General features: G+C 38.1%; 1 protein-coding gene across 3 annotated transcripts in view; it reads left to right on the plus strand.

The window, feature by feature from the left end:
* The window catches only part of LOC121731570 (mediator of RNA polymerase II transcription subunit 13), an 87,569-nt gene that overhangs the window by 12,515 nt on the left and 53,448 nt on the right, over positions 1-21,606 (plus strand). For all 3 annotated transcript variants that reach the window (XM_042121055.1, XM_042121056.1, XM_042121057.1), the window contains exon 2: positions 15,690-15,993. In XM_042121055.1, coding sequence (XP_041976989.1) covers positions 15,690-15,993 — 304 coding nt within the window. The remainder of the gene's footprint in view (positions 1-15,689; positions 15,994-21,606) is intronic.

Here is a 21,606-nt window from a genome sequence, read left to right on the forward strand (position 1 = left end):
TAACCATTTGCTGTCCCTGTCTTAACAATGAGTGTGACGGAGATAGTCTACTCGTGTTTAAACTTAGCAGCAAAACTGCATCGAACGCAAATCGTACAATTGAATGCAATTACTTGGATTATGACGTATCGTTCTTATCCGTTATAACATTGTCGTCTCGGGTTTGTTTTGTTTGTTTGTGTCTATTATGTGTGTGAATGTTGGAGTTAAGATTTATATGGTAAGGCTGGGATGAATATTGGAAAATGTCTCGTTGAAGTTGTAGCTTTAAGCTAGAAGCCTTTTTTGGGTCAATCAGAATGGAAAAAATTGAAATAATTCAGTCATTGTGAGAATTCACTTCAAATAAAGAAATAGTTAAAAGTGTTCTTTTACGAATTACGCATGATAAAATCGATCTTGAAATCAAAAAATAATATTGAAGAGTTTTTATAAAAAAAGTATTAAGCCACTTTAACCTAAAGTGGCTTAATACTTCTATGGTGCTGTCGTTTTCTTAATAATAACACACTAGGCCGAAAATACGCGGCCGAAGTTCGGCATGATTACGCCTGCAATGCGCTACGCATTCGCTATAGCGAATATTACACTATACTGTAATTACGTATAGTGTGTCATCACCATCAGTCGTAAATCATAATACATTGCAGGCGTAATCATGCCGAACTTCGGTCGCGTATTTTGCGCCTCGTGTGTTTAGAGTTTAGACACTTACTGCCGCACTCAGAGTGGAACATTTTGTTAAATGTAATTAATTCAAAATTTTGACATAAGCCCCATACATTATCTGTCGAACTCTTCATTAAATTGAAGGTTAATCATAATTAAATGTATCTGAGTACGGCGGTTAGACTTTACAGTAACTGTTTATAAATATTGGATCATGTTGGATAACCGTGATTGGCACGATTGTAGATGAAAGTAGTGCGAATTGACCGACGGCGATCTAATGTCTTGCTGTTCGCGCCGCGCCGCCACCGGTCCACTTGCTAAATAGTGCATGTCATATTTTCGTGTCACCAAATACCGAGTTTCTATAGAAAATGAAACTTGAATTACAATATAACACGCCATAAGGTTTTCATGAAAGTTGTGAGACGACTTTGAATAATAATAATCGCAACTTGAGGTTAAATATTTTGTGGTCTCTTTTAAAAGAACGAGAGAGATAACATGACAGGATTAATTTTAACCTAGATGCGACTGAGCATTAAAGGAGCCGTTTAGAAGAGCTGCTACATTTTCAAGGTCATCATTAGACTTGCCGTCCACTGCTGAACGGGAGCCTCCCCCAATAGCGTACTTTCTTACGTACGTTTCTGAATTGCAACACCTGCCAAAGTCTTCCAAAAGTCGAGTGGACGGTACCTGCGGCTAAGCACCCTCCAAGAAATATTTTAGCACACTTCAGTATGTATTTTTTTAGGCTTTTCCGAAAGCCGTAGACTTTTTGTATCTCTTTACCCGTCAGCACATCAACGTAAGATTTCTTTACGACACTTTGTAGCGTTTGTATTAAGTCCCGACGTCCTCCGTCTGTCTGACACCTCCGTCCTCTCGGGAGTACCTACTTGGAAATGAGGTCGAATAAAATATTGGACTGGAACACGTTTCCAATTGAAATTATGAGCTTTGAAAAGAAAATTTCGGATTATGTTTGTTTATTTTCGACTGTAGGTCAATGAGAAGTATTTTTCGCAAAAGGGATATTGAATGGAGGGTCAAAATTTAGTGGTGTACGCATCCCCCATTCAATTTCTCTTCAGTAATTTTGGAAAATATGTATTGCCTACATCATGAGAGGAACGAGTGTGCGGGATTTAACTTCTTGGTGTGATGGATTCTTGATCGGAGTATTTCAAGCTGCCCGCTGCCTAGCTTAAAACCTACAATGATCTAGTAGCAATCCAATACTGGCATACATCTGGTGGATGCCACTAGGGCACGTACGTTGGAGTGGTCGACAGCGTTCCTTTATAGTCAACGAGCAGTCGGCAGTTCCAAAGACCCTCTATGTCACTAAATGATGACGCTTAGCGGCTAGTCGATTGACTCGATTGCAATACATGTTAGGGATGTTAACCTTTTGTGATTCCTCTGGTGATGCAGAATAGAAATTCTCGTATTTAACGTGGACTTTTTCAAATTACTTTTATATCGTTCTCTTAAATATCGTAGTTATGATATTGGGTGTTGAGATTGTTTAAACAGTTTTACAGTAGGTTTAATATCGAGAATGCATCAAAAGTGTATTTAAACTGCACCTACTTATGTTTTTAATTTGAGTGTCCTTTCCAATCCGACTGACTTTTTATAATCATAATGCATTGCGAAATTTACTAAATAGCTACGCGAATTTTACCATATACTTACCATACAGCTTGAAAATCAAATTATGGTAATAGTGATAGGGACATTGGATAATGGGGGAGCGCATAGCTGACCCGCATGAACGCCCGACTATTATATATTTTATAGTCGTTTAACTGTTAAGCTATTATAAAATGATCATGTTTAGTAGATATTATCATGATACAATGTTGTCCGAGAGGCGCAGGGAACCGTACATTTTTGGGCCATAAAAACTTGGTTCTTACCCGGGATTCAAACAATCTTCATACATCATTAAATTGATTATATATTAATCGTTTTAAGAGTGAAAGTATTCAAATTCAGACACACATTCGCATTTATGATAATATCTGCAAATTATTTAAACCCGATCTGAGAATCACCAAATTTTGTATGTCTCTTCGATTGCAGACTATCAAGGTACAAGAATCAGGCCCCAAGCCTTTAGCTGTGAACCGTACAGGCTTTGTAATAAGGTCTCAGGTTGGAGGGGTTATCCGGGAGAGTTCGCCGACCGCGTCTTACCTGTCCCCAGCCCTCAGTAATTACCACCCCGTGTCATCTGCATACACCACTACGTGCACGCTCGAGAGCCTGCGCCTTTGTAGTAGGTATACGTATAATCGCAAACGTGTACCTTTGATCCTCATTGCCGTAATGGAAATGTAGAATATAAATCTAGTTTTTAGTGATTACATAGACCTTAGTTATTTAGTACGTATACGTAGTATTCAGTTTTAGTTAATATTAATGTAAACAAAAATTGTAACTCGACCAAATTAATGTGTAATCCAGGGGCGTGGCCTCCGCTGCCGGGCCACGGGCGCCTCCAACGTGCGTTAAGTTCCTGAGAGCACCCAAACCAAATATTTTCATACGTGTCCCTCAAGGTATGCTACGCTTTTGGTGCAATCATGCAATCAGGGATGCGCAAGAAATCGGGCAATATAAAAATACAAAGATTTTTTAACTCACCAATTGGATGGTGATTTGAATTTGGTAGCATTCTAGCCACTGCAAATATTTGTTTACATTCTGCTTAAAATGAATAAAAGAGAGACACAAACAAACAGGTTTCGCTTATTGTTTTGGCGTCATAAGATCAACATTCTTGAGTTTATGCGTGAACGGAGGATAATGAGCATATTCCTATGCAGCTTACCTGATAGCTCTAGCGAAGGTGTGATGTAAAAATCTAGGTAATATGCATATTGGCTGTATGCGTGGAATTTTATAGATACTTACCTAAGTGTCAGGTTTCCAAAAAAAAATATATATATATATATATATATATATATATATAAAGTCGTATCGTCGTTAATTTGCTATAAATTGTGTGATATGGTTTTGATCTTTTCTTGCATTTTCTTGTATGATAATTATTAAAATTGTTGTTACGTATCGGCAGACAGTTCATTCAGCATAAGCTGTCCAAATACGTCTGCAGACGTTGCGGTCACTTCTTTGATCTTTCGTTTAAATATTGAGGCGTAGTGCGTAATTATTAATTACGGATTATGGTCGGAGCAGGAATTTGGCGATGTACAATTTAACTCTTAAAACTAAACTTTTAATACCTGAATTCTGAATTTTCCCAAGAGTCTTAACAATGATTATTTTCCTCAAGTTACAATTACAGTAAAAGATTGAGGTCATTTTTCGTTGAACCGACGACGTTTCCTCAAACTTCAAATGCAAGTACAAAAACTGGTTTGTCTGATCGTAGATAGTGTGATGTAGGTAAATGCTTATTGAGGTCAAAGTTTAGAAGTTTAGATCTAGATCTCATTTACATTCTTATTTTAATAAAAGGACATGATATTATTATCCGAGCTAATTTGGAACATGATTAAAATCAATGGAGCTCGGCGTTCACGGCGATTTACTGAGATGGGTGGAGTCTTATGTATCTAATCGTAATCAGGCAGTCGCGCTAAAGGGATATCAATCTACGTTTCTAGTGAACAGGTCGGGCATTCCACAGGGGTCAATTCTGGGACCTTTTCTTTTCATCCTGTACGTAAATGATATTCGAAACTGTTTCAGGAATTCTCATCACCTTCTCTATGCAGATGACACAAAAATCTATAAAATTATCAAGACAAATAATGACTGTATTGAATTACAAAACGATCTAAATAGTCTCGACTTATATTGTGAATCTAACCAATTATACTTAAATACAGACAAATGCCATGTTATAACTTTCACGCGGAAGAGAAACCGAATCATTTCTAACTACAGGATTAGTGGTCGAGCCCTTGGTCGGGTGTCTTCAATACGTGATCTGGGAGTAACCCTGGATTCCAAGCTGAATTTTAATGAACATATCGACGGGATTGTAGCTAAAGCTTACAAACAACTGAGAACAATTATTCGTATAGGTCAACCTTTTAAACGCGTAGAAACGTTTAAGCTGTTGTATAATGCTTATGTTCGAAGTGTTCTTGAGTTCGCGAGTGTTGTTTGGAATCCGGATTATGCTTTTAACATCAAACGTATTGAAAGGGTCCAATTTAAATTTTTGAAGACACTAGATTTTAGGTCTGGCTCATGGTCTACTGACCATCTTGAGAGTGCGGCAAGACATAATATTCAACGATTAGACTTAAGGCGTAAATATCTAGATAGTGTGTTTCTTTACAAAATTCTACATAGTTCCATTAATTCCTCAAATCTCTTAAGCAAAATTTATTTAAAAGTCCCGCGACCATCTTCACGTAGTAAAGACACGTTTTATGTCCCGTCCTATCATACAAACTATGCGAGAAATACCTTCTTCAGGCGATCATGTTCCTACTACAATAGTAATCTAAATTCTGTTGATATTTTTTCAAATAATTTAAGACAATTCATAAGAGAATTAAATGAGGTAATATTTGGTTCATGATGTGTAGGTTCTAGGATACATTTATATATTTATAAAACATATATATGTCGCAGATTCAAATGGATGAACATCCGCACGGTCGCCATCGGTGTCCGACATATTGAAGTTTGAACACTTTTAACACAGTCAGTGCGCACACCCGGCGCAGGCGATGTTCTCAGAGCAAGTGAAATCTCGACTTATGAACAAACGCACCACTGACAGTAATAATGACGTTGACAAATGACAAGTTGTCAAGTTGACAGCTGGCAGTTGAACAGTACAGTACTTCCGGTACAATTTATTTTAAATTTATTTATTATCTCTTACATATATATTGTATTAGTTGTATTTTTTTGGAATGTTAATATTTTGTATTGATGTTATGGTACTTTAGGTCTAGTTTTTGAGTAAGCGGGGCATTAACTGTGCTGAAGCTGAAGCCATACGACGGCTGTAAGGCGCCGTAATGATCGCTTGTCAATATTAGCACAAGTATTGTTAAACACAATAGTTCAATGTTATAGCAAAAATTAACTCAAATTCTGCCATAGAGCCATTAATTGATTCTCATACCTCGCAGGCTGTCGCGCGCTTCGCTGATTCAAGGGGGAGTGAGTCAGTCGGATCGAAGCGACGTTCGAGTTATCAGAATCGGGGCCAGTCATTACATTATAATTCAACAATCAGCGGTAGCGATTATCAATTTAACAAAGGTTTCATAGTTTCATTGTGTTTCATTATGTTTCATTATAAATTATGCGGTTCAACGGCCGGCTGTCGAGCGAAAACTACTTGCGAAACATAAAATAGTGGCATACAGTAGAGTACCTTATCCGTGTCCCTGTAATCAACTTAACTTAACACAGAGGCGGACTTGCCGCGCGTACGACGTGACGCGGCATTGTTTTGCTGCTGAAATGACGGTAATGGTGTACGTAAGTTTAATTCGAGCGGTATAGTATGAATATGGCCTACTGTTATGTTTATATTGTAACGCAAACAACGCTCTACCAGCTGTAGTAAAAACTGATTTGTATTTTCGTAAAAAGTCGTAATTTGCTTTAGTCGTAGAATTGTAATGTAGAGCTGGTATGGGCTGGTGGTTGACTCTTTACTTGATTACGTCAAATAGGAAAAAAAACGGGGGAAATAATCTGAAAGGGCTTATCTCACGATCTACTGGAGTATTATTTTTTGTTATTTGGCACAGATAAGAAGTAGACCACGTGAAGGATCATAGGCTATTTTTGTGGACTAATTTGTCTGTGAAATATCTAATTTACGCGGGCGGAACGTCTAGTAAATAATATAAATTACATGATATATCAAATCACAGAAGCTTCGCACGCGTTTATGTCTTTTCAATCGGTGTGATATTTTACGTAACATTTTAACTGTTGTTCAAAGTTTGACTGTCCGAAACGTACATGGTTCATATAAATTGTCATATTACACTGTTAGTGGGAGAACACTCAGTATTCCATGTGTGTATTTATATTTCAAAACAGTTAGGTATGAGTATAATGTTGTTTAAAAAAATTTTGACTGTTTTCCTTTATTATCGGCAACTCTAGCGATTTAACTTTGTAAAATTACTTATTAATGATGTTCATTTTACTGAAATATCTATAAAAGTTGGTATTAAATGAAAACTTAATTTTGATAAATTGACTTTTCCATCATTATTCATTTTCAACACTAACACCTAATCTATAGAGTCTAGAAAGACTACATGCCCTAAGAATACTTTTGTTGGCGGTAAATATAAAACGATTTGAATTCCAGACGACAACATTGTGTTTATAAAATTGTATCTAGTGTATTATCTCGTACTAAATCTTCGTCCTACTTAGCTCTTGCGAAGCCTTCGTACGAACTCGTCTAAAATCTAGTCTCAAACTTGTACAACTATTTGGTAAAAGTTCTAAGTTTTATTTCAAGGTTTATGTCATTTAAAGGCTAGCTAGTTTATTTAACTTTGCTCTATTTCGAAAAAGTAGGGATTATGACTTGTTAAATCAAGGGTTTAGCTATAGTATAAGTACAGGAAGACGTAACAAGCACCGAAGCGAACCTCTAAAGTTCATAGGCTAGATTTGGTAATCACCAAAATGTAATATGAAGCGAATGGCGATAGTAGTTCAGTTATAAAAACTATACGTTTCTAGATGAGTAAGCCGGCAAAATAGGCTTATATGGGCGTTTATACGTCTTTACTATAGATGGGAAAATGCTCTGAGATTATTTAATCATATTTACGGACATTTTGTTCATTTGAAACGTAAAAGTCAACAAGACTCGTGTAACTCTACCCCCGTCGCTGACATGCGCTAATCGTTAAAGCCTACGTCGATAATCCGATACAAATTAGATTAACGTAACCTTTGACTATATCAAAGGAGAACGTCTGTTACGGTCCTTTGATACGTGTTGTACGTTGCTACGGTTCGTAATCTTATTTTGTTAAACTATAGTTAAGGAGTTTATCACACTGGAGAATATTAGCATTAGCATTGCCTGTAAATAGCCAGTATAATATGGCTTTACATGATGAAAATTATTTAACTGTATTGTTTGGGTTTTTTGTTGTAAATTGTAAAACTATGTTCTTATCAGCAAAATATGATCAAGATTTTCTTGGTCATTAGCAATGATGAAAAACTCAAAGCTATATGTTACTACCGCGCGCGTTGTGAAGATTCAAATACGGCCCAATTGGGCCGTCTGTTGTTTAGTCTGCATCGAGCGCAGTCACGAACGTGCTGCGTCTTGTCTTACCTAAATAAATTGACGTCGTGCGTGTATCGAAAATGTACCAATTATGACTCGAAAGTAAACAAAACACATGGAATCTCTTACCACATGTCTTGATTGCAATAAATACCTCGATTATTTACATTTTTAATTATTTTTTCGAACAATCTGGAAAAAATCGAATTTTCGTCATAGCTCAGGCGAAGAAAGAGACAGCGTTACGATTCGACGTTTAAAAATAGAACTGTCTCTTTTATGTAAATGGTTTTTCGTATCTTTTGTTTCACTTATATGTCAAATTTGTCAATGTTTGCAATTTTGAATTTCAAAATTGTTCGGAAGAGATTTAAGCCGGAAAATAGTATGGACGTAACATATCTGTATCATAGAATTATAACCTTATCTGTATAAGGGCGGATTCGAGCAAACTGGAGTAAAATTTTACTCGAGTATAACTGTCTCCTAATCTAAGAGTAAGCTGGTTTTGCGTTTTTCCAACTTCTAATCCAAGAATGTGGTAATTACACGGGAGTAAATATTTACACGGGCTATTTTGGTGGAGTAATAAATATTAAACTGAGAACAGTATTGCACAACAGGGTGTCAACTGTCACGGTCGGTGTCATTGTGAACTATAATTGACATTTTATTTCAAACTCTTTGAGTAACTTGGTAAAATACAAACGATAATATCCTACAGTAAATTAAAGGAGTAAAATTATTCTCATGATAGTTATACTCGTGTAACTTCAAGTTTGGTCGAATCGGGCCTTAGTAGAATATCATTGGTCATTAGCAACATAAAAGTTAAGTGGATTTTTGATAATAATAATTAATATTAATTTGTACAGAAACTAATGGAGAAATACTCTATATTGTTAACATTAAAGACGACCTCCGCAGTCTAGATTCTAGGGTCCTTTGCCCTTTAGGTCTCTAGATACAACACTATTAATATTTTGTTATCTAAGATCTATAATTGGTTTGTTCATTAACAAGTGAAACTTTTTACTAACAATGTCGAGTAAGTATACCTATTTAGCGAGTTATTAACAAAATTAACAACATTTATTATGTGATATCTGGATTATGACTGGATGTAGTTTACGTTCGTGACCTATGGTAGTATGATTTAGGGTTTATTTAAAAAATAGATGTTGCGAATTTATCGCAGCGGAACCGTACATTTTTGCTATGATAAAACTATCCCATATCCTCTTTTGACTCAAAGTATCTTCATACCAAATTTTATCTGCTCAATCAGGGTCATAATTATTTTCAGATTTATAATATGAATTCTGCTTCTGCCAAAATGTTAGTTATACATAGATCTTTGTAGGGTTTTTTTTTCTTGATAATAATATATAAGAGAAAACTTCGGTCTGTTGATAAATAGTGATGATGATATGTTCGCGGAAGTGTTGGCCAGAGTTCGTGTCACGCACGGACCTCTAGCCTCCACGACTACGTGTCACACAGCACACTCGAGCGTTCATAGAGAATTCATAACTGCGTGGGCAGCTTAATCTTTTATTACTACGTTTGTCGTAAGAATTCCTTATTATGATAAGTTTCTGGCTTGAATGAGATTGGAAAAATGTATTGTTTATGTGACGTCACAGTAGAAAAATGCAGTAGCGAAGTGCAGGGCCTGGTGGCCGGGGGCTGCGCACGCGCATCGTAACAGTATCAACTCGATTGTTTACCCCCCCGCCCCCGCGGTCGCCGTCGGCCGCGACGTTGCCGCTCTAACGCTAGCCTCCTCTCACTTTCGCGTGCCCTGTCCCGCTCGCACGCTTGCTGTCCCACTCCCACGATTAGCGGTGTTGTGCTTTTTCGGACGTGCAATTTTTTTTCTCGGTCCGATTTTACTATTGTAGGGCATTAATGATATAATTAACGTTTCGTTAGTACGAAGCGATTAACTATAATAAGTTGATGGATTTATTAGTTCAGTGATCGCAGCAAACGACGCCGAACGAACCGTATGTAGGTCGCGGCGGTGTTCAGTGTTGCCAATTTAGCATATTTTATGCTAAATTTGGCATATTTTTACGTTGTTTAGCATATTTATTTGTTGTTTAGCATATAGCATAATTTTTAGCATATAATTATTTAATAAAAATTTAACCATAACAGAGTAATAATACTATGAAAAGAGTATTTATTACCCATTATTATCACTACCACATTCTAACGCCGAAATTGAACGCGTTTTCAGCCAAATGAATGTAGTTAAAACTTCGCAACCGTTTGTCAGTAAAAAACTAAAAACTTTAAATGCTATTTTATACATCAAATTCGGCCTAAGGAGGACAAGGAAATGCTGTTATTCTTACTCAGTTCCGGATAACGAATTGCGCTCTATAAGCCAAGGACCCAACTATTAAGGAGAGCTATAGTTTCGATATCTTCTATTAAGTACCTATACGTTTACATGTACATCAGAAGCATCAGCTATCGATGAAGACCAAGTTATTAATATTTTGTTCGATAATGTAATAATTGATTAAAAAATAAAATAAAATATTGAGATTTTGTTGATTATTGGAACGAAGTTCCTTATCGGGCGTTGCGCCTTGGGCTAGACTGAAAAAGTTGTAACGACACTTTTTTATTAATACCTGCATGGTAGGGGCATAGGGTGTTGATAGCTTAGATTTTTTATATTGAATCTTAAATACTGTTAGACAAATAATACGCGTCCAGTCTGTCATCATTTGACTTAATTAATCTGAGACTGTCGCAGGAATGTCTAAAAAATAATAAAATCTATATTTTGACAATAGAAAAGCGTTGAAATTTGAAACTTATAATTTTTTTATTTATGGTCGAATTTTGACTATTGGGCAATTTCTAGTATTGAGAAATAGATACCCGATGTATGTTTTCTCTATTGAAATAGACTCCTATTTAAAACTTCGTTCCATCCGGGTGTCCCTTGACACCTCTCAAGTTTTTATTAAAGATTTAAAATTAAATTAGTTTTATTAGACTTTGAAAAGTTTTAGCATAAATTTTTTAGCATAATTTAATAGCAATTGGCATAATTTTGGCAAAATTTTAACAGCAGTTGAGCAAATTTTGTATGAGTCGTGTTGGCAACACTGGCGGTGTTTACTTTTAGAATATTCTAATTGAACAATGTAATGTATAAAACGTATTATTTTAATCATTTGTCATCATTCCAGATTGTTTTTAATTTACTTAGCAAAAAAAGGTTTTGCGGCAATTTAAAAGTTAAAATCTTTATCTTTTAACGTTGTTAGTGGCGGCCGAAAAGGAAGATCTTCCGACCGAGCGAGGTGTTATGCTCAGTCAGGCCGAAGCCCACTGACGTCATTTTAGACGTTGTATATATCTTGCCGTGCTCCGAAACTTCGATAGCGCGATGCAGGAATGTTAGGCGAATTGTGGGTACCGCCACAATCTTTAAGATATTGTGGCTTGCAAGTTGCAGTTAAAGGTCGGACAGAACTGGAGTAATTTAAAATAAAACGGGCCAAGGAAAATAAGCTTTTAATAAATTGATGTAATCCATTGATTAAATTACAGCAGATGTCCATTAGCTTTAGAGCGCACATCATTCATTCAAGATTATTGTGTGCTGGCTTAATTCATTCACAAAATAATTTATATAATAGGTGCGTACCTACGGTCTATAACACCAATGTTTATGAATGATAACTGTCTAATTTCTATAGTCTAATTGTGAAGAACATAAAATAATATGCAACTTGGTTACTTGTATTTTTCGCTCCCTTGTAATCGTTCTACTATATATCGGCCAAGCATGAGTCGGACTCGCACTTTTCTTGAGTTACAGCCTGGAGACAGATAGACAGACGGACAGACAACGAAGTCTTAGTAATAGGGTCCTGTTTTTACCCTTTGGGTACGGAACCCTAAAAAGTAAACGATAACCTTCCCAATGTGAGACTTTTAAGGTTAAAAATACTTAATTATTGCACTGTTGCCTTTTCACTTTTCATTGCCAATCTTTATCTAAATCCTCCCTAAATAATTCACATTCCTGTACATTATTATTCTTCAATATAGTTTTTAAATGTTATGTTATACACTAGGAGTAATAACTTTATCGTGTATCATAGTTTATATTATTGCCTTGTAGGGAAACTACTGTGAATGAGTCTTGAGAATTCACCGTCATTGGGGCGTTATGTCCGGGTGGCTGGGTCCTTCCGGGTTTATATCCCAATAACTTCAAATGTACCCGGCAAACTTCCTTTTTAGCTGACCCGGATGCTTTGTGCAGATCTTGTAGAAACGATTTCGGTTTACGAACCGAAAAGGTACAACAATGTTCATTATCCGTTGTAAGTTTTCGTAGTGTGCACAGGAAGAAGTCATTTGGTAACGTCAAAAGAGATAAAAACACTTGGAAATTAATACTTTGTTTAACCCATTTGTAGCCAAACCAAAACGGCAAGAAAATTTTAGAAACTTCTTTTTTTTATGGAATAAGGGGGCAAACGAGCAAACGGATCACCTGATGGAAAGCAACTTCCGTCGCCCATGGACACTCGCAGCATCAGAAGAGCTGCAGGTGAGTTGCCGGCCTTTTAAGAGGGAATAGGGTAATAGGGGAGGGTAGGGATGGGAAGGGAAGGGAAGGGAAGGGAATAGGGTAGGGGATTGGGCCTCCGGTAAACTCACTCACTCGGCGAAACACAGCGTAAGCGCTGTTTCACGCCGGTTTTCTGTGAGAACGTGTTATTTCTCCGGTCGAGCCGGCCTATTCGTGCCGAAGCATGGCTCTCCCACGTAAAGTTCTTAATTTTATAATAGTAAGAAATATGAATAATTAAAAAAAAGCTCATGTCAATCATGTGTGTGATTATATACTATGTGCTAACACTTCAACAATGAATGCCAATTCTATACAACAATATTGATTGGTCCATTTTGACCACATCATCCCTGTGGTTTCTTGTAGTTGTTGTTATAAAAATTTGCTATTTTTTAGTTTAGTGATAGGCTATGCGATGCTGAATAAGTCTGAGTATAAGGAGTACACTTCGTCAAGAAGTAACACTTACCACTAATCAATTTTACCAATCGTATGTACACTATATTAGCGGAAGTTTGAATCTTATTAGATCTAAGACAAGCTCAACTCGCTGCCTGCTGCAGGTTCATCATGCATGACCGCTATCCTCAGAATCCGAAAAAGTACCAACGTTATGAACTTCAATTTCTCCTGAAAATTTAGCAAGGTTGATTGAAATTTATCTATCATCAAAACAACTTTGTCAATAAATACACAGGATTCCAGTGAAATGATGGTCAATTTCTACTCCAAGGCATCATCACTACAAGTGGTTAGATAATCGTTTTCAGCGCTTCCTCAATCCCACGGTAGCTGTTAGTGACACTATAAAGTCGTTAGCGATTCATCATAATAATGTAAACAAATATTTTTTCTTAGTATACATGTAGCCAGTGTACCAAAATTGGTACAGCAACGTTTCAGTTGCTATAAAATGGTAAAAAACGATTTGAAAAAAACTTATGTGCTTATAGGATACATTATTTATTGTATTTGAAGAATAATATCTATTTACGATGATATACTTAACGTGTAAAATATAATAATTACAAACAGGTAACTACCTCGACGTGTCATCCGAAAGCATATTTTAGCCAAATATTGCTATAAATGTATACTATTTAACAAAACTATTTAATTTTATACGTAACGACACTTTCAAGTTTATTGTTATGTAAGATTTTTTCACCTAATGTCAATATTTTTTTCATAAACAATTAAAAACAAAGTGTTCCCAAATTGGCACGGTGGTCATGAATGGGTTAACTGGACGTGGGGACTGGTGATATAACTGGCGCTGTGTTTCGCCGAGTGAGTGAGTTTACCGGAGGCCCAATCCCCTACCCTATTCCCTTCCCTTCCCTTTCCTACCCTCCCCTATCACCCTATTCCCTCTTAAAAGGCCGACAACGCACCTGCAGCTCTTCTGATGATGCGAGTGTCCAAGGGCGACGGAAGTTGCTTTCTATCAGGTGACCCGTTTGCTCGTTTGCCCCCTTATTTCATTAAAAAAACCACGCTGATACGCTACTGTACGAAATAACTCTGATGTGATGCTCTTGCGGTTGCGACGAACTTTCATGTACCGGAAACTAACTTATTTATCAGCGCAGGCCAAGCTCTTTACTATAAGACTGCTAACTTGTTGCAGAAATTGCTGGCTTCTCTCGGAGTTTCGATCATAGAGATGTCTTATTGAAAAAAAAGTGAGCTAATGCAGCAAGGGTGTCGTTAGTGTATAGAAAGTGAAGTTGTGTAGCGAGCGCATCGGCGTTAGAAAGCGGTCTCGTAATATTGTATCGGCTGACGAGCATTCTTTACATACGTCTTACGTGGCACACGATGCATACCGAGCACATAGGGGGCAGAATTCTCAACGGAATTCGAGTCTTGGTGAAAAAATATTTTGACCAATATAGACAAACTTTGGTGTAAAATATACACAGCCATAAGGGCTTGCCAAAAAGGCCTTACCATCTAACCACGCTCATCAGTAAGGTATTTATTTAGATTTTTGACGAATATAGCCCAAATTTGAAAAAAAAATATAAAGGCTTAACCTCTAACCACTTTCATCAGTAAGGTAAATGCCATGATAGGCCGCAGGTTGTAAAGGAGAAGAAATTAGCTGATGAGAATACGACCTTAATATCCAGAAAATTATAATCCATTTTAACCTCGTTAAGTTGTTAAAAATCTTGCATCGCGCGGTTAGCAACAGATTAGAAACAAAGTCCCCTGCGAAGGTCGCGGGCCCCCGCGTGCCAGGTGTGGACGGGAGCCCTTCCGCCGCCGCAGATGTTAGAGCGTTGACCCGGTGCCGTACTACGGCTTCTGATGATTATAATGTGCAAATTGTGGGCGGGGTGAAGAGTTGACGTTGGATTTTGCGACTTTTGGATCGAAGTGTGCCGTTTGATGTAGCCATTAAGTTACAAAAATTCTGAATTGTATGTATCACGACGAAATTCAATAAAATACATTTTTATTGTGTTGTAAATTATAAGTCTAAGTGGCGAAAAGCATCGAAGCGCGAATTGTGCCGTCGTACCTTAAATTGCCCGTGCCGATAAATCAATTGCTCCTAAAGGGGATGTATCGTGCGCGGGATAAGCGAGCGAGCTTCAATTTTGACGCGACAATAAAAACAAAACCCGCCTCGTCCCCGCCGCGTTGCCTTCGGCCCGCGCTGGCCGGCTGCCAGCTGCGCTTCAGTACAAATTGGTGCGCGACGACCGATCAAAACCTCGTAAATCTCCACCGAATTATTACGTTAATTTGCTACACGATCCTCTTAAACCGCATCAGATAAACTATCTAATTTATGCCCGCTACTCGTAAGCGACTCGACGGACCTATTTTTCCGTTCCTCGGTATTCGACCTAGATGGCCGCCTTTCTGACGAGCGGCTATGAATCATTCTGTTGGTAAACGTTGCTAATTTTAGTGTGACATTGAATCAAGGAAAGCTGCGGGCCTCTTCTCGTTCGAGTAGGTTTTCGTGTCCTTAATGTATTCAGTGAAAGGAACTAAGACCCTAATTTCCTTAGACTAACTGCTTGTAATGCCCAGTAAGAAATGTCTCCTGACCTTTTGCTTGATTTGTTCCTGGATGCCTCATGTGATCAATGCTTGTTTCAGACGGAGCTGTATGGCATAAAATGGCGTAAGCTGGTGTGGGGCGAGGGCGGCGGCGGCGGCGGGTCGGGCGGGGAGGGCGAGGAGGCGGCGCCGCTGGCCGACCCGGTGATCAGCAGCTACGCGCGCTGCTTGGCCGGCGATATCCTGTGCGTGTGGCGCCGCGTGGCCGCCTCCCCGCTCGACCTGGACGGCATGGTCGCCCCGCCGCCCCTTTCCCTGCGCGCCTCCAAGGAGCTCTGGATCTTCTGGTACGGCGAGGAGCCCGACCTCAACGGTCTCGTCGCCCCCGAGCTCATAGCCAGCCGTGAGTACACTATATCCTACCGACTGCGCCATCTGTTCGCATCGAATGCGGTCCGACGAGGTTACATGTTGTATCACCATTTTCGTACGAGCGTTTACGCTACGGATGTAAACATTCGAGTTAAGGTGGGCTTTAACGATGAAGCCGGTCGATAAGCCACCAGTTAATGGGTGAAGTTACGGCTCGGCGCGCGATCCTCCGGGACTCCGTATCGACGATTAGGCGGCGGATTAAGATCGCGCCCCGTCACGCCTGCCCCAGCGGCAGACGGGGAAATTGACATCGGTATTAGGATAATGAATTAAATTTGGAACGCCTAAGAGATGCTCTCGCGCTTTATTTCTCGTAAGTCGTATGTAGCGCGAATGTAACGAGTAATGACTAAAATATAATGATGAAACATTTTCTTTTTCTTACGTCTTGATTTTTGAACTATAACAACGAACTCTTTTGTATTGATTTTTTATATCTAAAACACACGGTCATTTCATATTCCCGATCTGTGAGAGTTGAGACATGACATTTCATCAAGACACGGAGACTTTAGTATCTTATCTTAAACTCCGATTCTCTAGTATTTTTCATTGAAAATATTTTCTCGTAAAGTCAACATCCAGACGGCGCTAATGGCCTGTAGAGGATAAAGTTTGTCTGTCGAAAACTAAGTGAAGATCTCAGTCCAACAGGTGGCTCACAACCATTGTGTTTATGTGGCAATTTGTTATTGTAATGGTTCGGTTATAGGTGGTTACTCAACAAAATACAATGCGTTTATGGTTACACTTTACGACCTGGGTAATTATAGACATGGACCAAACGAATCACTTTATTTGCTGTCGAGTAGTAATCAATTATTATGACATAGCTATGAGCGAATGCTGAATCATAAATAGTTGATCAAGCTATTATCTCTTTAAATATAAACTTCAGATGAACCTTGTCTCCGTTTTGAGGTTTTATATTGTAAGCTTATTTTTTAACCTTTTTGTTTGCCTTTCCAGCTTTTTGTCCAATTAATTTTAAAAGTCGTGGGCAGCGGTTACCGGAGATGCAACGGTAGCTAAAATATTATCAAAATAAATCGTAATATCTTTCTTTTGTGTTATTAAACGTTTGTGTTATACCACTCCCACATAAACACACAATCATAAACGTATTAACGGATTGATGAATTGTAATTTTTACAAATCGCACCATAATTTGTGTGCCAATATGGAGTTCATTGTCCTATATTGGGTGTCACGCGGCGTGCGCGGGCGCAAGTTCACGCTCGAAATAGAGAATGACATAAAATCGCATAAGCGGTTCTCGATACTGCGCGTATTATTAGACCACTTTGGTATACGGTGCAGGAATTTCGTTACTAATACAGCGACTGTTTGTGATTATAGTCGGTTTCGAATTCATGTGTTTGGTTATGACTTGTGAGCTACTTTGTGGATGGATGAACCTAAATATTTTCCTCACGTATAATGTAAAATTATTAAGCTTGATATTTTGTACAATACACTTGTAAGCCGTAAATAGATTTGGAAAGTCTATTTTAAGCCAATTCGGATATGCGTCATGCGTCTTCCTATGGAATACTACTATCGCCTTACGCTTTTTCTTTCTCTTATCCATTCGTATTCAAAATATGTGGTATTCTTTTTAATTTCTTTTCTCCTGTTCATTGTAATACGTAAAATTTTCCAAAGTGTGTTCAATATCTCGATTCGGGATTAAAGGATGTACGGCCCCAAGGCCGCGGTGACCGCCGCTCGGTCGCCGCAATTGTTTCAACCTTGCGCTCGTATTTAGTTCGGGACTCGCTCCTGCTGCCGCCCAGTCAGATTTAACGATTTCATTAATACTTAACCCATATAAACTGGGTTATATGGGTGTAATGTTTATAAATAAAAGGCAAATTTCAAGGTCATTCCTTATACTGCTTTTTGAAAGATTTCCGTAATTAATACGCCAATCATTCTAATGATAATTGTCCTTTTTAGAGCTTTACTAACATACTTCTAGAATACACTATGTCTTTATTTCTTCTGGCTAATGCATCATATGTTTTGAAATAATTATACTATTTCATTGGCTAACTGGCCACATCCTTGGCCGTTCAATTGGTCAGCTTCTATTTCAGTTGCGTCGTTCATTTGAGCGACGAACGGAAGGGAAAGCGACAAGTTTATTTTGTATTTCCTTCAGTTTACTTGGCGCCGCTCTCCGCACGTGGCAGAAGCCAAGAAAGTTGCTGAATTTTCCCTTCAATACTTTTAGGGTCTTCTCGAAGTTTAAGGTTGACTTTTGTTTGTATTAAAATGTTCAATGAGTTATTGACGCAACGTTGTTTTCAACCGTTTAATGGTCTCCACGTGGGCCCATTATAAATAACCACGTTAGCCACCAGGATTGCGTAACTGTCTATAGGTACCTATTATGCACCGTGGACACTGGACATATTATATCTACAGGTTCGTTATTGCTTGTATTGGTCCATTGTGATCTGATGTGGAGAGGCCGCTTTTGGAAATTCCAAGTGTTCCATATAAGGTTTAACGAGATTGCCTTTGATCAGCGCGCAGGTGTTAACAACATTAGGCTGTAAAGTAATTCAGTGTATCAGGAAGGCATTAGCGCGTGTTGAGTAATGTCGCACCAATGTGCGAACTGCTCTAACAATATTACGCGAACAACCACAGAATAGAGAGACCAGCTTCATAAGTACGCATACGTTTCAATACTGTATGAAGTAAATTGAAAACATTTTATTTGTTAATTGATCATTCAATATTTTTAAAATGGTCCTACTTGGTGCCTATGCCTTAATCGTGTAAAAAACAAACCTGCCGAGAAGAACCGCATAAGAGACTCCTACGGAGCTAACTTTTACCAGAAAGGTTGAAAATTGTATTGGGTTAGGAATTAGGATACTTTAATCTGTCTAATCAATTCATAAGTTCGCAAAGCAGCCTTAGGCATCCGTCTTTTCCCAAGGATCTGGCTAAAGTTTACGATATAAATAAAATTGCCATTTGCCGTCTGTGTCAATTCAATGGCTAAACACAGGTCAACGGTTGTGCGCGTTTTAATTGTACACCGCGATCACCGCTGGCCGGCATATCGATCTAGTCATTATGCATCGAGTTGGGTGGTGACGGTCGATGACCTCACGAAATATGGCGAAGACGACCTATTTCGCGACGAGCGCACATGCCGCTATGTTTTGGTGCTTATCTCGAGATTTTGCTGAGGTTATATTTTTGTTTGTTGTTGTGTATGTGTTGCTTATCCAATGTTACAGAAATTTTCAAATTAGGAACTAGATGTTGCTTGTGACTTCGTTTCGTCGCTCAAACAAACTCTTTCGCTTTATAATATTAGTATAGACTATAGATAAATATGGATTCAAATTTTCTGGTATTTAGTTGATAGTATGGTGTCTCCATTAATTTTGCTTTTTAACGGCAATGCCAATTAACTACTACTGGAACCTAAACGTTATCTCTTAAAAGGCTCGATGCCCAAATCCCTCGTTATTCGATTTTAAATACCAAATAGATGCTCAAATAAAACAACAAAACGGAAGGTCCATAAAACGGTATTAATATCTGGTAACGTCGTACGGTACGCCGCAATAGTCGACACCGTTAGCGAACAATAGAGCCACATATTTAGGGTGGGAGCGGGTAAAAGGAAAAAAGCGGGAATGCATATCGCGTCTCCCGGTCACCCACTTCTCGAGGGGGGGGTCTCGAGGGCGGTATCGACTGCGGGGGCGGGGAGGGGAGGGTCCACGGTGCTCCATAAACCGCATGGCGCATACGGAGATACGGAGCCTTCATCATCAGTTTTATGCTTCGTTTCTCGATATTGTAAACGCAATTGGAATAACTTTTTTTTTTTTTTCATTTAGTTATTGATTTTTATTCGTGTCTGTTTCATAATAAGTACGTTGATTGTTGAATTAAAATATTCCTTGCGCGGAGATTTGTTTATCGCTCAGATGTCGTTGGTACACATTCCGCGATAGAAACTGTCCCACTTTACAAGACTCAAAGTAGGTATCTCCATTCCAAATTTCGTCAAATCTGTTCATTTCAAACGCGAAGAACTAACATACAAACAAACTTTTGCATCTATAAAATTAAAAATAGCTGATGTACTCTGGACGAAATATTATGTTTGTATTTCCCGCGCTTTTCCAAGTATGCCGTTGTGTCGCGCTCATTCCTATGCAAATGGAGGCTCCACGATTGCTAAATCTCAACTCAACATCGATCAATGATCGTCCTTGGTCACCTCAACTAACCGGTATTTATGTAATGTGACAAGCTGCACATATTATACATAACGTATGCACAGGTTATATACCTGTTATGTCAACGGGCAACTGCGTTTGACCTTACGAATATTTGGAAAAGTACTGGAAGTACACGTTAATATTAATAAGTTTATAATTACAGTTAATTTAAGGCGTTTAACTATAACGTTGCAAAATATGTGTAGGATTTTTTACTGGACTAAGTTAGCTTAGCCCATTAAAAGACGATTAACTTTACAAAACAAAAAAGGTGCTTTTCTTTCAACCATCTATACTAATATTATAAATGCGAAAGTATCTCTGTCTGTCTGTCTGTCTGTCTGTCTCGCTTTCACGCCAAAACTACCGAACCGATTGTAATGAAATTTTGTATACAGATAGTCTAAAGCCTGAGAAAGGACATAGGCTACTTTTTTACTGGAAAAAAGGGATGTAAGGGAGTGAAAATACGAAAATTTGTTCAAATTAAGTTAGTTCCAAAAATTCATACTAGATGGCGCCGTGCGTCTCTTACATCGCGCTAACGCTTGCCCAACATCTTTCTATAAGAGGTGGTATCATTATACATTCAAGTTTCGATTTTTTTTCGATTGTTATTTCTTTTTTACGTTATTTAATAAGTCAGTACTTTATATTATATACAGTGACGTAACCTTAAACCTATCAATGATAAATAGTTTATGGGTAAAGTTGTGTAATTGGGGGGCTAAATAAGCTTTAAAATTTGGCATAATATATAAAGTTTAATTTTAAAAAATGAAATATTATGTGCACACTGCACTGACTGTCTGCACAGCTGTTTTGATTTAAGGGGTACCAGGGTTTTTTTTATAAAAGCTTTTGACACCAATTTTGTTGAAATCGCGCGCTATAAACTGAAGTCCACGCGGACGAAGTCGCGGGCAACAGCTAGTAGGCTATAAATGTAGAAATTTTAATTACGTTCTCCTTCCGTAATTACTGGAAGTAAATACATAATATGAAAGATAATAACGCTAGGTTTGACAAAAAAAATGCCTAAACATTTTAAGTTCTAGGGGTTTTTGTTTTTGGGTGTATGTATTTTTTTTTTCTTTGGCATCTAGAGTCTGTCGGTTGTAAGCTTACGAGGTTGTTTAAAGGGACAATTTACAGTTACTATTAAAGTGTTTGGTATACTACTTGCAGTATAGTGTATACTAACTCACAAAGTATAGTCAAACGGTGCATTCGCTGAAGGTCGGCTCCTGCTGGCTGGACGGAAATAACCGAAAGTGCGGTAATTTCCCGCCGCTAAATGCGCGGCCATCGCGGATAATGTG

This window comes from Aricia agestis, chromosome 11, assembly GCF_905147365.1.
Source record: "Aricia agestis chromosome 11, ilAriAges1.1, whole genome shotgun sequence".
Lineage (NCBI taxonomy): Eukaryota > Metazoa > Arthropoda > Insecta > Lepidoptera > Lycaenidae > Aricia > Aricia agestis.